A 15,264-nucleotide genomic window follows, 5' to 3' on the forward strand; every position below is an offset into this window, starting at 1 on the left:
AAAAAAAAATCATGTCATTTATTCAATTCTGATTATAGGTAAAAAAAAGAAAAGAAAACCAAATCAATATAAATTTAAAGTTAATTTATATACACCGACATTGTTAAACTTTTTATACACGTACTCAATCAAATTATCTTATGAAGCCACATGTTTAAATAAATTAAATAATATTTAGTTGGTGTGATTTGATTGGATACATACACGTTAAAGCATAGAAATGAAATTATTAAAATTTTCATTTCTACAAAATAAAAATCCAACCCAACCCACCTAAAAGAATATCTTTCAATTAAAAAAAAAAACATTTTTCTAGGAAAAAAAAGTGAGAATCCTTGATAGACACGAAGCGTTAAGAATTTCTTGTCATTGAAGGTACCCTCATTTGTTGCTTGACCCTCAATCAAGGACCCATCCATCTTTTCCGTTTCTCTTAGGCTGCGCTGAAGCCCTAATTCACCATCTTTATCACCGCCACCACCACCCCTTTTTCCTTCACCAAATGGGTCACGAAGAACCTCTTTTACTTCCTCCACCCCCATCTGCTACCACAATCAACCCTTCACCACTCACAGTTTCAGTACCATCGCCTTCTGCGTCTGCTTCTGCGGCCCCACCAACTTCTCTTGCTCCTGGTTTTAGATTTCACCCTACTGATGAAGAACTTGTCATTTATTACCTGAAACGCAAGGTTTCTGGAAAACCCTTCAGATTTGATGCTATTGCTGAAGTTGATATCTACAAGAGTGAACCCTGGGATCTTTTTGGTTAGAACTCGTTTTCTTCTTAAATTCATTATGTTTTCTCAATTTTTGTTTGATAAAGTTTTGATTTTTCATGTTTATTTTTTCTGGGCTGTTTTGTTTAATTTAGGTTAACGTTAGGGTAGGGTTTGTTTTTTGTCTTAATTATTGAAATGGGTTTTGTTATTTTGGTTAAATTTTAATGGGTTTTTATAAAGTTCAGTTTTTTGTGATGATTTTAGGGTTTAGACTAGGAACTGATGTTAATGTGTTGATGTGAATGGTGGTCGTTTGAATGTTTGTTTAGATAAGTCAAGGCTGAAGACCAGGGACCAGGAGTGGTATTTTTTCAGTGCATTGGACAAGAAGTATGGAAATGGGGGCAGGATGAACAGAGCCACTCTTCAAGGTTACTGGAAAGCTACAGGAAATGATCGTCCAGTGAAGCATGACCTAAGGACCGTGGGGTTGAAGAAGACTCTGGTGTTTCATAGCGGCCGTGCTCCCGATGGTAAGAGAACAAATTGGGTCATGCATGAGTACAGGCTTGTTGAGGAAGAATTGGAGAGAGAGAGGGCTGGGGCTGGACCCTCTCAGCCACAGGTGAGATTTTATAAACTTCAGAAATTGAAGTGTGAGATGACCTTAAAATGTATGATTTTGTGATCTTTTGCTGTCGTTGCAACTACTTTGGGCTTTCTTCATTTTGATTTTGATGTTGTTAAAATGCAAAGCTTTCTTGTTTATTTTGTTACTTAATTGTTACTAAAATTCAAACAATAGTTTGCTATGTACTGCAATGTGGACATTGTTATATTATTGCAATTAGTTAATCATTTTTGTGCATTTCTCTGTTGGATGGAGCAGGAGGCGTTTGTGCTGTGTAGAGTGTTTCACAAAAATAACATTGGGCCTCCAAATGGACAACGGTATGCACCTTTTGTTGAAGAAGAGTGGGAAGAAGGATCGGGAATGGTTCCTGGGGCTGAGCCTGTGAGTAATGGTCCTGTGAGTAATGGTCCTGTTGACCGCCATCTGCGTCTTGAATGGAACGGTGGAGTTTCATGCAGTGAAGGAAGAAATCATGTTGTGCAGGTTTGTTCTCATTCTCTCCCAGTCTTTTTGGGTGCGTATCTAATCTTTGTCGTTAGTCATTACTTTTGTCGATATGCAATTTGTTATCATTACTTTTGTCGATATGCAATGGAACACATTTATTGATGCTTTTCATTTAATTTATGCACGTCTGTTACGTGTCTGTGAAAAAGTAATTGAAATATGGAAAGTTGCTGTCGGTATTCATTCAATGTATAGTCAAACTCATAAGTTTGCTAAGGGATTGGGAAGCTTTGTAGCATTATTTGTTTTTATTCGGTTACTTCGTGTTTTCCAATTATGTATTTTCTTCTTTTTGTCTTTATGATTTTTTTCTTTGTGAAAAAAGAGTATAATTCATAACCGGAATGTCCGGAGTTTTAATTTAACATGTTCATCACGTGCTAGTTCTGGATGTACAATAATAATGTTATCCGGTCTACTTTTATATCGTGTCGCTTTCTCCTTTCCATTTATGCCGGAACGCTGGAACCCTTGTCCTTCATATTCGTCTGCTTTTCTATCCTCGGCTTAACGGACTTTTCTTTCTGAAAACAAAAAATTTATGTTCCCTAAGTTATACGGCTTTTTGGGGTTGAGGGACATAAATATCAATTGATGCAATGAACCTTCTCATTCCTGTCCGCACAATCAAAATTTTGATGACTGGGTATCAATGCATACCCTAACTAATAAATTTTGATATACCTTTGTTTGTTTGGGCAGAATCCCTATTGAAGGAGGCGATATCTTATCTTTGCTGATCCTTTTGCTTTCTTAAATGAGTGATTTCGTACCTTGTGTACTTCTTATCTTTGCATGGTTCTTGCGATGTGAAAGTTTGCGTTCCCAGGGATAGACAGTCTAGAATCACTGATGGCACGTGGCTCAGTTGGCAAACCAAGCTCAATGTAGGTGGAAACTCCATGTGGTATCGTAGTGTGATGTTTTGAACCGGCTCGGAGCCCCTTGTAGCCGGGGCCAACCGTTTCACAGGTTATATAGTATACTTGCAATATTGCTCCTAGCTATTTGCAAGGGCTTTATAGAGTATTTAGGTTGGTTTTATAATGAATAGTTTGAAGTCAATGTAATATGACCAGCGGTCAAATTAGTTGACTTAGTCTGGGGATTGGTACCTTGAAAATAAAATATAAATACCAGAGTAATCCGTTTATGTTGGAGATACCACACTATTCTTGTTCAGAAAAGTTTTGACCTCATAATAGGTAGGCTTTGTTTTTTCTCCTTTCAGAGAAGTTACCCACATGTCATGGAATTGGTAAGTTGAAACTTGATCGGGTCATACCATTTTTTCGACATGTTGAGGCTTTAGAAGCTGTTTGGAGATATTTGGAAATTATGGATGGGCGTTGGATCCTGTCGTGTATTAAGGGAGTACCTTGTATTGTTTTTGTTTAAGTTATCTACCATTTAACTGAAAAAGAAATAGCTACCTACTTGTTGTATGGTGGGATCATCCTGAATCCAGCAGCATCTTAAATCGATAGGTACAAATCATGGAAAAATTATGACCCATTCAATCAATATGACCTAGATGATGAAAACAAGGTTGACCCTGAATTATCGACAAAACATAAGCGAGGGATGCTATTTTTGTAGAAAGACTGACTGGGAGATAGGGAAGAGTGGTGATATTAGCATATCTGAGGTTATCACTGATCAGCCAGCACAAATGAGCAATGAGAAAAGGTAAAAAAATGTATCGGCACCATTTGACTGGACATAGTAAGAATCAGTTAGAAAGGTGTCGGCTTGAATAATGCTTTTTTTTTTTTTTTGGGGGGGGGGGGGGCGTAATCTAAACCGATTAAACAACTCCTCGCCACCTCTTCTACAAAACCCCTCCATTAATTCCTCATCTTGAGTCAAGAAGGTTGAAGACCTTCTCTCTCTAGCCGCGTGTTGAAGGAAGTCAAGGGTGAATTCTTACCAATTTCCGGGTTCGGTCTTTTCCTCCTCTTCCCTTTGTATTCAAGGTTACCATGGGAATTGGATGAAGGTTGCATTTTTTTTGTTCTTGGTTGTTTGGTAACAGAAGGACTCTTGATGGCTAGTGGAACAAGCGATTAAAGGAAGGAAACAACTTTTGGTAGAGGCCAGGACATCAAATTTGAACATAGGTGAAGAGGTAGATGCTTCATCAAGACTAAATTAATAGTTAGTAGTTATTTTGATTGCTAGGGAAACCCCAAACCCCTAGGTATTTAGTATGAATTTGATGATGACTGGAGTGTTATCAATTGCGTATTTAGTAGAGTTAATAGTAGTTGGTTGAAAATTCATCTTCAAAGCATTTGACTAATTAGTATTTAGAAAGTTTGCTAGCAATTTCTTTGACTTTCCTTGTTTACATTTTAAAGTTGGAACCCTATGATCTAAGTCTGCTCCATCTCTGAATGCATTGAAGATGCTGCAGAAGTTATGAAGTGGCTTGTAGAGGATGAATTGGGAGATCAATTTGGCCCAATTGGAGCCAATATCCAAGTTTATTTTGGATATTATAAGTACAGCCTTTCTAGATGTACCATTGAACTCAAAACGAGTCCTTATTGCTAGTCTGTATCCAACAGTACCTTAACTTTGTTTCGCGAAGTATACCCAGTACCCACATAGGAGTTGTGTCTGGAAAAATTGTACTTCAGGCAATATTTTATCCTTGTTTGGAAGGGAGAAACACAGTGAAACTTTTCCAACCACCCTCATTAGAGATCGTTCATGTTTTTCTTTAGAGAAGTCAAAAGTAGTATCTGCATAATGATTACTGAGGCTTTTGCTAAGGTGATTGATAGAAATTCAGTGGTCAAGCAAATTTTAGATAGATAACAACTCTGCAATGTATGTATGTATTTCAGAACTTTTTTTTAATTTCTATTTCCACTTCGTTTCTTGTTTTCTAAAATCTATGTATGAATTTCACTGTTCTCTGTACAAGTATTATTCACTGATTTCTATACTGTTTTTTTTTTCTTGGTATGAAGATTCTTTTTCCTCTTTCCTTGTGGAATGTGAATGCATACTGATATGTTCATGTTTTTTCTCCTCAATCTATTTGAGGTCACTTTTGTATGGTGACATTATGTATGTTGGATAATTCAGAATTGATGGTTTAGTAAAATGATGATGCTGATGTAATTAGTAGAAGAATCTACTTCTAACTTGCTGTATATTTATCTGCTGACTTCTCTTATTTCATGCATCATTTGCCGGCTTAACATTTCGTCGCGTTTACAGGATACTCAATCCAACAACAAAACTCCACTTGATGTGAACAAGCTGCCAATCGAAACTCAAAATCTTCTTGCTGTGTGCAAGAGGGAGAGCATGACTGAGTTTTCATCACCAGAAAAGGATGATTCTAAGCATATGCATGTTGATGATGAGTACCCATTACCCCCAACCGATAACCCGAAGCCAATACCCCAAATTTACAAAAGGCGGCGCTATAACTTGAACTCCAATCATTCTAATGTTTCTGGAGATTCATTCCACCCTAACAGTCAGGATCCATGCTCGTCCACAATAACCACTGCAGCGACAACTCTCCCGACAACTGCTGCTGCTGTCACAACTGCCAAACCTGCACCAAAGAAACATTTTCTGTCTGCACTGGTGGAGTTTTCCCTGCTAGAATCACTTGAATCGAAGAAGGAAAACCACACCTCAGTTCAGCCGGCAGATTTTGACTTGGCGAATCTTGAATCGTGTGTGCCTCCGAGTGTTGCAAAGTACATCAAATACTTGCAGAGTGAGACGCAGAAGCTTGGTGTTGAGAAGGAGACAATGCGGTTCGAGTTGACAAGTGCTCAAACCATGATTAACATTCTCCAGTCCCGTGTTGAAAATCTCAGCAAAGAGAACGAGGAGATGAAGATGATGATGAGAAATCCTTAGGAATTGGGAGTGATCTCATTCCTTGTATGATGATGTACCAGTTATGTTTACAGTTAATTTTGGATATCTATTTTTTTTTTTCTTGAGTAAGAATTCTAGTTCGTTTCTTTGACTGAACATGTGAATGACATGCATCATTTTGAAACATGTTTTTGTATGTTATGTCTTTCAGTTTCCCATTGTTAAAAATGGTCATCTTAGTTCTTATCCTCTTATGAATGAATAGTTTAACATTCCAATTCCATAATCGATCTTAACTGGAAATAGGTACAACTGTGTCATCAATTCTATTTTGTATGTTGTTTACATTCAATTTGGAATTTTGTGTGAAAGTTAAAGCATTTTTCCACATGTATGATCTCTAGAGAGAAATATTGCCAACATTAAAAAAACTTAGATGCAATTTTTCAGTACTTTTCAATTTGACGGGTTCAAATACTTCTCATTAATAAGAAATTTTCTTGGTAACCTATGTTGATGAGATTTAATATTTGTTTTTAGTTACACCACGTGTATTTTGGGTTACACCCTAAATTGATAAAAAAATACCCCTAATCTTTTTCAAATTTTTAATTATTAGCTTTTGTCTTCCTTCTCTACTGTACTCTTCTTCATCCTATGTCACTCTTTCCCTTGGCTTTTTGTCTTTGTCTTTCAAATCATTTCCCCTACCCATATTCCACAAACGTGACGGTAGGGATATACCTGAATTGAGTTCAGGTAAAACGAGTTCGTAAGGTAGGGATATACGTGAATTGAGTTCATGTAAAATGAGTTCGCAAAAATGAATATAAACTTAGTTCACACATAAATCACTTAATTTTGAAAGAGAAAATGTATGTGTTTTTGTTAACACAGGTCTACGTTAAAAAAGACAATTTTTGTAAATTTATAATGATTCATACATTATGTGTTGAGATCATGTATGGGTAATAAAAAATGGATCACGAACAATAACTCATACAATTAGAGGGGTACCCTAGGAAGTTTCACCAAAGATTAAAAATATGATTAAAAATAAAATATTGGTTGTATTTCTCATTTCTTAAATCACACTCCACAACTATATTCAACTAGCCTTTTCTGCGTCACAATTCTTCTTCACAGACAGTTGATTCCCTAAATATTTATAACACAATCGAATATTTATAACACAATCGAATATTATAGTATGATAAAATAGTTTTTTTTTTTTTGTGGTGGTCAGGGTTTGAACCCCGAACCTTACATATTTTATGCATTGTCCATACTAACTGAGCTAAACTTACGAGGACGTATGATAAAATAGTTAAATCTTGTGTAAAACTTATTTATGTTATATTATTAAAAAAATCTAATTTTTTTAACTTATTCCTATTAAGAATGTACTTTATTATGAAATTTGAACTTATTTCCATTATACTAGTCACTTTTCCTTTTCAATATTATACTTATCATCATCATCATAGTTCATTTTTCCATTTTTGTGCATATATTTTTTTTTTCTTTGTACAAATTTTTGTGCATATTTAACTTCTTCCTATTAATCATTCAAAAAAAAAAAAACTTTTTTCCTATTAAGAATTTACTTTATTAAGAAATTTTAACTAACTTCCATTATAGTCACTTTTCCTTTTCACTATTATACCTATCATCAATCATAGTTCCTTTTTTCATTTTTGTTCGTATTTAATTTATTCCTATTATTTCCTAAAAAAAAACATTTTTATTAAGAATTTACTTTATTAAAAAAATTTAACTAATTTCCATAGAAGTCACTTTTCCTTTTATCATCATCGCAGCTCCTTTTTCCATTTTTTTGTGTGGACATCACCGCGCCAATCAAATCCCGCCACGCTATCTACCAAACACTTTTTCTCACTCACGTGAGACGCACGTGGCACTTCCAAGTAACCCTATAAATACCCAACCTCAGTCTCTTCCACGACACTTCCGAAGTCCTAGAACCTTCTCGCACAATTTTCTTAAAAAAAAAAAAAAAAATCCCAAACATGTTTCTTATCTAAAGTCTAAAATTTCACAATTCTCAAACCCTAAGTCCCAAATTTCTCATCAATTTCAAAAATTATCTCTGTTTTCCATCAAACAATGGAAGAAACCGCTTTCTACCAAGGTCCTGGATTCCGATTCCACCCTACGGATGAAGAAATTGTTCGTTACTACCTCAAGAAGAAACTCACCGGAAATTTACCTTCTTGCTTTGATTATCTCGCTGTCATCGACATCTACAAATTCGAGCCATGGGACCTTCCCAGTATGTTATCTTCTTCTCTATGGTTTCATGGTTTCCTTCAAAATTTCAACTTGATGATTTTTGTTTTTATAATTTTTTTTGTTTGTTTTGTTTTTAGAGTTGTCGAAGCTGAAGACAAGGGATTTGGAATGGTACTTCTTCACTGCGCTGGACAAAAAGTATGGTAATAGTATCAGGACGAATCGTGCTACTGATAGAGGTTACTGGAAGACTACTGGCAAGGATCGTGCCATCAAGAATGGAGAGGAGACTGTTGGAATGAAGAAGACACTTGTTTATCACTCGGGTCGGGCTCCGCATGGTGATCGAAGCAATTGGGTGATGCATGAGTATAGGATGATTGATGAGACTTTAGCCAAAGCTGGAGTTCAGGTATTATATTATAGTAGTGATAGATTGTGATTATTTTTCTTCAAAGTTTGTTAATTTATGTAGTTTACTTAATTTATTGAATTGGGTTTTGTGTAATTTATGAAATTCGGTTTTGTTTTGATTTGATTTGATTATTACTTGAGATGAGATTTGTGTTTGTTTTGGTGGAGAAGGATGCTTATGTCCTGTGTAGGATCTTCGAGAAGAGTGGTTCGGGGCCTAAGAATGGGGAGAAGTACGGGGCTCCCTTTGTTGAGGAGGAATGGGAGAGTTTTGGTGAACAAGTGCTACCCTTGCCGCCTGTTGATAATGAACCTTTGAAACTAGAAGGGTTTACTCCTGATGTTGATGAACTCGTGAATCCCTTGGCAGTTTCTGTACCTGATGATGTACTGGTGGATCCCTTGGATGTTTTTTATGACGAGCTTTGGAATGAAAATCTGCCTGATTCTACTTATGAGGACTTTTTTGAAGCCCATGACCTCGACCAGGTTCGCGTTGCATCCTTAATGATGTTGGATTGTTTATTGTTCATTCATTTTTGTGCTGTTGGATTATTTTGTAAACTTTGCCTGGTGGATAGGTTGAATGCTTTTTTGGGCTGTTGTATTAATAATGTTCTTTCATGTTGTAGCTTTGCTTGATTTTTTAATTAAACTTTTGCTGGGGTGGAGATTTATTTATTTGTTATTGTGGCCATCGTTCCAGATATGTTTTGGCACAGATTTTGTCATTGTTTTGACCTTTTCTGTTGAATGATAGACATCTGCAGTTTATTAATTTTTTCTTCGAGCATTTTTTTTAACATAATTCCTACTTGTTATATTATCTACTTACTCTGATGTTCCCCTCATATTTAATTCTAATTTTAGAAATATCTTCAATTACTAGGATCTTGTTACTAGTAACACAGTTGGAAGTGCTGAACTTCAATCCAACTTCTGTTATGGAGAGTGTAGTACCCATCCTCAGTATTCCCAAGCATTTATTAATGAACGTAAGCAATCGGAAGCCACTCTTGGTGTGTATGAATATGAGGTTGATCAGCCTAATAATATAGCTGATCTATATGGTGGGAATATCAATTCAGTGCAAGATGGATACAATGGTGGGACAAACCATAACGAAAATCCTTTGAATTTCAATTTTGCATCTGAGGTTGATCAGCCTAATAATATAGCTGATCTATATGGTGGGAATATCAATTCAGTGCAAGATGGATACAATGGTGGGACAAACCATAACAAAAATCCTTTGAATTTCAATTTTGCATCTGAGGAACTGGGTCAAGTCTTTCATGCCCCTGATTATATTACTGGTGTGACTGATGAGTACATGGAAACCAATGATATTGCTGAGATGGATCCTTCTGTTGCTGCAATGCTAGACGGGTCCCTTGCAGACCCTGATGATGACATCTCCAATTATATATGCTTTGATTCTCCTTTGAATGCAAGGAGTGAAAGCCCCATTGCCAGCTATGGACAGCCTATCATTGAGCAGGTTATAGTGTACTCTAGATTTATTAGTCACTTGTTTTACTGATTTGTATTATAGCCGTCTTAAAAATTTTTGGGGTCATTGACAGAATGTGGAGGGCGAAACCTATGATAGTTCCTTGACAAACAAACATGTTTTTGAAGCACAACCTAGTGATGAAGTTTTACCAAAGGAGGATCTAGCAGCGTCAAATTGGGTCTCAGGTGACAGTCCCATTCACTTTAAACCCTGATTTCTCAAGCTGTTTTTATTTTATTTGTTATTGTGGACTGATATAGGATGTGAATTAGTTCTCTATTCCTTCTAATATTTGTTTTTATCACTTCGACAGGAGATGCAAACACTTTTGTGAAGCATTTGTTGGCCAACATACCTGCTCCACCTGCATTTGCATCAGAGTTTCCTGCTAAGGAGTTGGCTTGTGAGATACACCCTGCAGCTGAGTCATCCAATTCAGCTCATATAACTGCAGGTATGATCAGCATTACAGACATTACTTTTAGAGGCAATGCGATGGATTGGATGGTGGGCAAGAATGGAGGTTTTAACACCGTTATGTCTACTGGGTTTTCCCAAACTGATGTTAACCCTGCTACTTTGGTGCCTATTTCTGGCTTGGTCTGTAGCAAAACTGCATTTATGTTATCACATGGTTGGGTTTTCTTGATGGGTTTCTCAGTTGTGATTCTTTCACTGAGTTTCAAGATCGGAAGCTTCATGTATACGGGTAAATGACAAATGCAAGTTTGGCTACGATAGAATAATCCAGTCAGTTAAGCATCGTTCGGTTGGTGGCATTCATTGAATGACTAGGATTCCATGACTTTGTAGATTTCTTTACGGTAATTTAGTCATACCAATCTTAACATTATTCATTGTAACTTACTCGCCTGCATATTTTTTATTTTTTTTGGTTTCAGAGTGCAAACAGAGCTATACTGAACAATTAGTTATACATATTAGTCACTATTTACCTTGATAGTTTTAAGTTCTAACTGATAGGCTATTTATTATATACTATGTTGGAGATGTAATTTGATTCACCAGGCATAACAATCAAGCATACGGTTTATTTATCTACTTGTTTCGTCTTCGGGGAGTATGGATGGGAGTAGAAGCTGTTGCTGGCATTCTGGAAAGTGATATAAGCTTCTTGGCACCGGATGAAACTGAGTTGGTGCATCAACTTACAACTACCACAAGATGTTGCTTGGTTGAGTATGCCGTGACCAGTTAGTTTTTAACTTAGCCTCTAACACATTGATTGGCTCAATTTTTCATTGATTCTCAAATTTCTACCACCAATTGCAATGGTGCTGTCGAGCTGTTTCTTTCCAAATTCACCTGTTTATCCATCATCTATCTAGTTTCTTCACACTGTTGATTCCTTTTCAACACCTGTGACCATTTATTTATTTACCTTGGTCTCCTTTGAACCATCTCAAAATTTGTTATCACGAACACATTTTCTTGAACTTACCAATTTTTCTCTGATAATATTTTCCCACTTTTTTCAATCAATTTCATCACAATAATTTGCTTGTCTCCCTTGTCTCTTGCTCAAAGACGGCGTGGTGAAGTCTACAATGGAGTTGTTAAAATGGCGGCGGTGCTCGTGGCTTTTCTACTTTTAAAGAAGTAGAAGGAGGAATCAAAGCTCCATAACGCAGCACTACACTACCACAATACTTGCACCTAGAAGGAGCGGAGCAATCAAGTGCTCTATAAGAAATTGGATAATGTGGCGTTTAATGGAGGATAAACTTATCACTATTGTGATATTTTAAAATTGAAACTGTTCGAATATGACATTAAATAAAGAATGGTTCGAATATTCTCCTGGTAACCCATTTTTTAAACTTATAAACAATTGAAATCTACAAGTTTAAGAAATCAGTTGCTACTAAAATATTTTAAACTATTTATTATTGAATGTCATATTCAAACATTTTTAATTTTGAAATATCACAATAATGATAATTTTATCTTCGATAAAACACCACATGATGTTAGGGTTAACATCTAATCCAATTTTCTGTAGAGCACTTAAGCATGATGGGTATTGCAAAGAAATATCCAATCTTGTAGTCAAGAGATCGGCACCGTTAGATAATTGGATGTTCAATATTTTCAATGTGATTTACTCAAATGAGTTTATCTTTAATATAGTTTCTTCTTACTTTAGAAGTTTGTAAAAACAATAAGCAGTTCTTATTTATTTAATTTTTTTTTTTTTTTTTGTGTGTTATTCTTTGATCCTACATATTTATAAGACGCTAGTCGCTAGGGGCTAATACAAGGATTTTACAAAATATTTGTTTGAAGGCAGGATTTTACGAAACACTTACGAATTATTTATTATTTTCTGTACTTTGAAAAATTAAGAGAAATAATACTTTATAATCATTAAAAAAAATTATACTTCATAAATTAAACGACGATTTTCTTATTGAAATCGGTATACTTATCCTTGATGTCAACACGATCGAATCCCTACTATTATTATTTTAAATTAGCATTAAAAAAATTACTAGTATCTACAAAAAAAACGGAGAGCATTTTTTTTTTCTGAAGGAGAACATTTTATTTTGAAAGGGCCCAACGGATATTTTTTAAATAAAAAAACTATTTTAAGTCACAGATTATATAAGTTTGATATTCTAATTCAATGAAGAAAATATCATTTTTGCTTGACGAGACATTTTGCATGTTTCCTATTATTCAGTCTGGTACGTTCATATCTTTTTATTGTAATAAAATACTTATCAGCAAAAAAAAAAAAACTTATTAATTTTTTTTTATAGAAAAAAATACTTCTTTATGTAACCAACATCACTTTTGGAGAAAGAGCAAAGGCAATATCGTAAAGTCTTCATAAACAGATGAGATGCCTATGAAAAAGTGTACAAACTAATATTGATTATATGAATTTTGAATTTTGGTTGCTGTTTGCTTGTTGAGTACAATGAATTAATTTGTTTTATTCCATGGTTCGTGGATCACATGGAATGAGATTTCCTACTATAACTACGTCTTGTGCTAACAATTCTCAGTTGTCCGATCTAGATCGACGGTTGAGATGGTTTCACGCGGTAAATTGCTTATGTAGTATAGATTGTTTGATCTTAAATTAACGGTTAATATTTACTATTGAGTGTAACTGCTCATTTTGAACCGTAGGCAATTTCAATATTGAATCACGTTCAAGAGGCTGCAAAACTCCTCCCCTCTTACTTGCTTTCGTATTTATGTTTGAGAAATGCACATTTCATGAAAGAGTGAAATGTGCATGTGTTCTTGAAATTTTAGTTATATTTATGTGAAGTTGGCATGGTGAAAACATGCTAGGTTAATTGAAGATTTCAATATCTAACATACAATTTCGCCACATTCAACTACACCTTCTCATTTGAAACTGGATCCCACGCTGTAACTGCGTTAACGCAGTAACAACAATGGCCTTCCGATCAGAAACTAATGGTTGAGATCAAAACTGTCTAAAACTGATTGTATAAATCTGAACTGTTAGATCACATTTATGTGGTCGAGACTGTGTGAAGCAGTTACAACAGGCAATCTGGGTCCTACTCGTCTCTCTCTTAATTATTTCCTTTCTCCTAACCACCTCATCATTCTACTTAGTGGGAGATCTCTAATCTTTGTGAATATAAAATTAGTAGAGAGATGTTATGTCCATTTCACACTTATCAGTCTTTATTAGAATTTTCTCTAACATGAAAATATGGCATGTCTACGAGGGTAATCCTCAATTGGAGGTATATAGTATTAAATTTATTGGTCTTATCCTTGTTTCCATGTCGACTTCAAATGTTTTCTCTGATATGGAAACATGTCACGTCTCCAAACTAGGAATACCTTTTCATGAATACTCTTTAGTGGAAGGTCTTAAGTTTTCATGGAAAATAAATTTATTAGGGAAATGTCATACCCGTGATGCTCTTCCCAAAGGACCACCTGTGGTATGAAAATTGGTATATCTGCAAGTGAAAAATAGTGTGCAGGGATAAAATGACAGGCCTCTAACTAGATTATTGTGAAAAATAAATCTTTAGGAATAAAGGAATAATTTCACCTCGTTCTTGACCGAAGTTGATCTGTTCGACTACTAAAATTGTTAGCATGAATAAATGTATCTATGGCAACAAAATCAATTGAGATTTTTCCGCCAAGTCAACCTTTGTTGCCCAGATTTTTCGATAGACCAGCTTTTGTCATCATGCATTTCATGTGTTCTATGTTGGAAATGAAGTTTAAGACCAATTGATTCTTCTTTTATGTTCTAAAATCATGTATGGTATATCAAAAGTGGTATTTGGTTTATGTTAAATTTAATGAAGAAAATTATGGACAGATTATAAATGCACATTTTTTTTATTAGTCATTTGACTTTTAACCATTTCCACCCCTGTGGCTTTTGTTGAATCGATTAATATTGATAATACCCTTCCTTTTCTACCATTCTTCATCCTTTGCTCATTTTTTATTCTTCAAATGTAACTATTATGCCAACATTTCTACCCTAACTTTGGGTCGCCTTCCTCTTTACATGTTATCATGACCCTAAAACTAATTATGAGATATATATGTTTTAAAAAGTAAAAAAATCAGTTTTTTTTTTTTTTTTTTTTTTTTTCGGTCAATGTAAATTTGAAAAATGCTAAAGAGTATCCTTAGGACATCGGTTAAAAAGATAAAAATAGAAATTTTGCTTTGGAAAATAGTGAAAAGGGATGAATTTAGCCTAACCCATATATTTTTGTCATGATCTTCAAATATACTACCAAATGTTGCGCTAGAATAAGGTACAAATGATTGATATATAACCTCATTTTATCTAATATACTTCAAATGGTTTTAAATTCTTTTTTGCCTCTTTGATGATCGTTTATTAGTTTCATGAAAAAACAAAATGCAAGACATTGTTCCTCTTTCTTCTTCTGAAAAACACACTTAACACATGGTTACATGGACTGTCACTGCTGGTTTGTTGTTCATTCTGTCAGTTTGTTAGTTTCCTTTTTGTTATTCTCCTATTTTCTCTGTCTTAATAAAAAGGGATCTTGTTTCATCTTGTAACAATTGAATGGTTTCAATGAAATTCAGATATACAAATATACAATGAATGACTCGTGCTAATTCTTCATCTTCTGCGTAGTTGTAACCATGGCCTAATGTTACTTGATTAAACCAAATTACTAACCTATCACCAAGAGTCTCCCGAGGAGTATAAAGTCTAAAATTAATTTATTTTATCCACATAAGATTTTTATTACATTATTCACATGAAACTATATCATTCAATTTCAATTTTTCTTAACGATTTCTTCTTTGTAAACTCTTGTTAGGTTTTTTCTTTTGATGTAA

At 34.8% G+C, this 15,264-nt stretch overlaps 2 protein-coding genes across 3 annotated transcripts; both read left to right on the plus strand.

The window, feature by feature from the left end:
- Positions 1–315: 315 nt before the first annotated feature.
- Positions 316–5,968, plus strand: LOC25484825 (NAC domain containing protein 50). Its single transcript, XM_013613824.3, has 4 exons — positions 316–767; positions 1,051–1,346; positions 1,611–1,838; positions 5,094–5,968. Exons 1-4 carry the CDS (start codon positions 503–505, stop codon positions 5,751–5,753), a joined length of 1,449 nt encoding a protein of 482 aa, XP_013469278.1. The 5' UTR covers positions 316–502; the 3' UTR covers positions 5,754–5,968.
- A 1,711-nt stretch (positions 5,969–7,679) lies between these two features.
- Positions 7,680–10,909, plus strand: LOC25484826 (NAC domain-containing protein 53). Of its 2 annotated transcripts, XM_013613827.3 has the most exons (7): positions 7,680–8,007; positions 8,105–8,379; positions 8,553–8,870; positions 9,271–9,417; positions 9,538–9,882; positions 9,968–10,082; positions 10,211–10,909. In XM_013613827.3, exons 1-7 carry the CDS (start codon positions 7,842–7,844, stop codon positions 10,612–10,614), a joined length of 1,770 nt encoding a protein of 589 aa, XP_013469281.2. In that variant the 5' UTR covers positions 7,680–7,841; the 3' UTR covers positions 10,615–10,909. The 2 variants fall into 2 exon arrangements, with proteins under 2 accessions (XP_013469281.2, XP_013469279.2); XM_013613825.3 differs by having other exon boundaries at positions 9,271–9,882.
- The last annotated feature ends 4,355 nt before the right edge of the window (positions 10,910–15,264 follow it).

Source organism: Medicago truncatula, chromosome 1, assembly GCF_003473485.1.
Source record: "Medicago truncatula cultivar Jemalong A17 chromosome 1, MtrunA17r5.0-ANR, whole genome shotgun sequence".
Classification (NCBI taxonomy): domain Eukaryota; kingdom Viridiplantae; phylum Streptophyta; class Magnoliopsida; order Fabales; family Fabaceae; genus Medicago; species Medicago truncatula.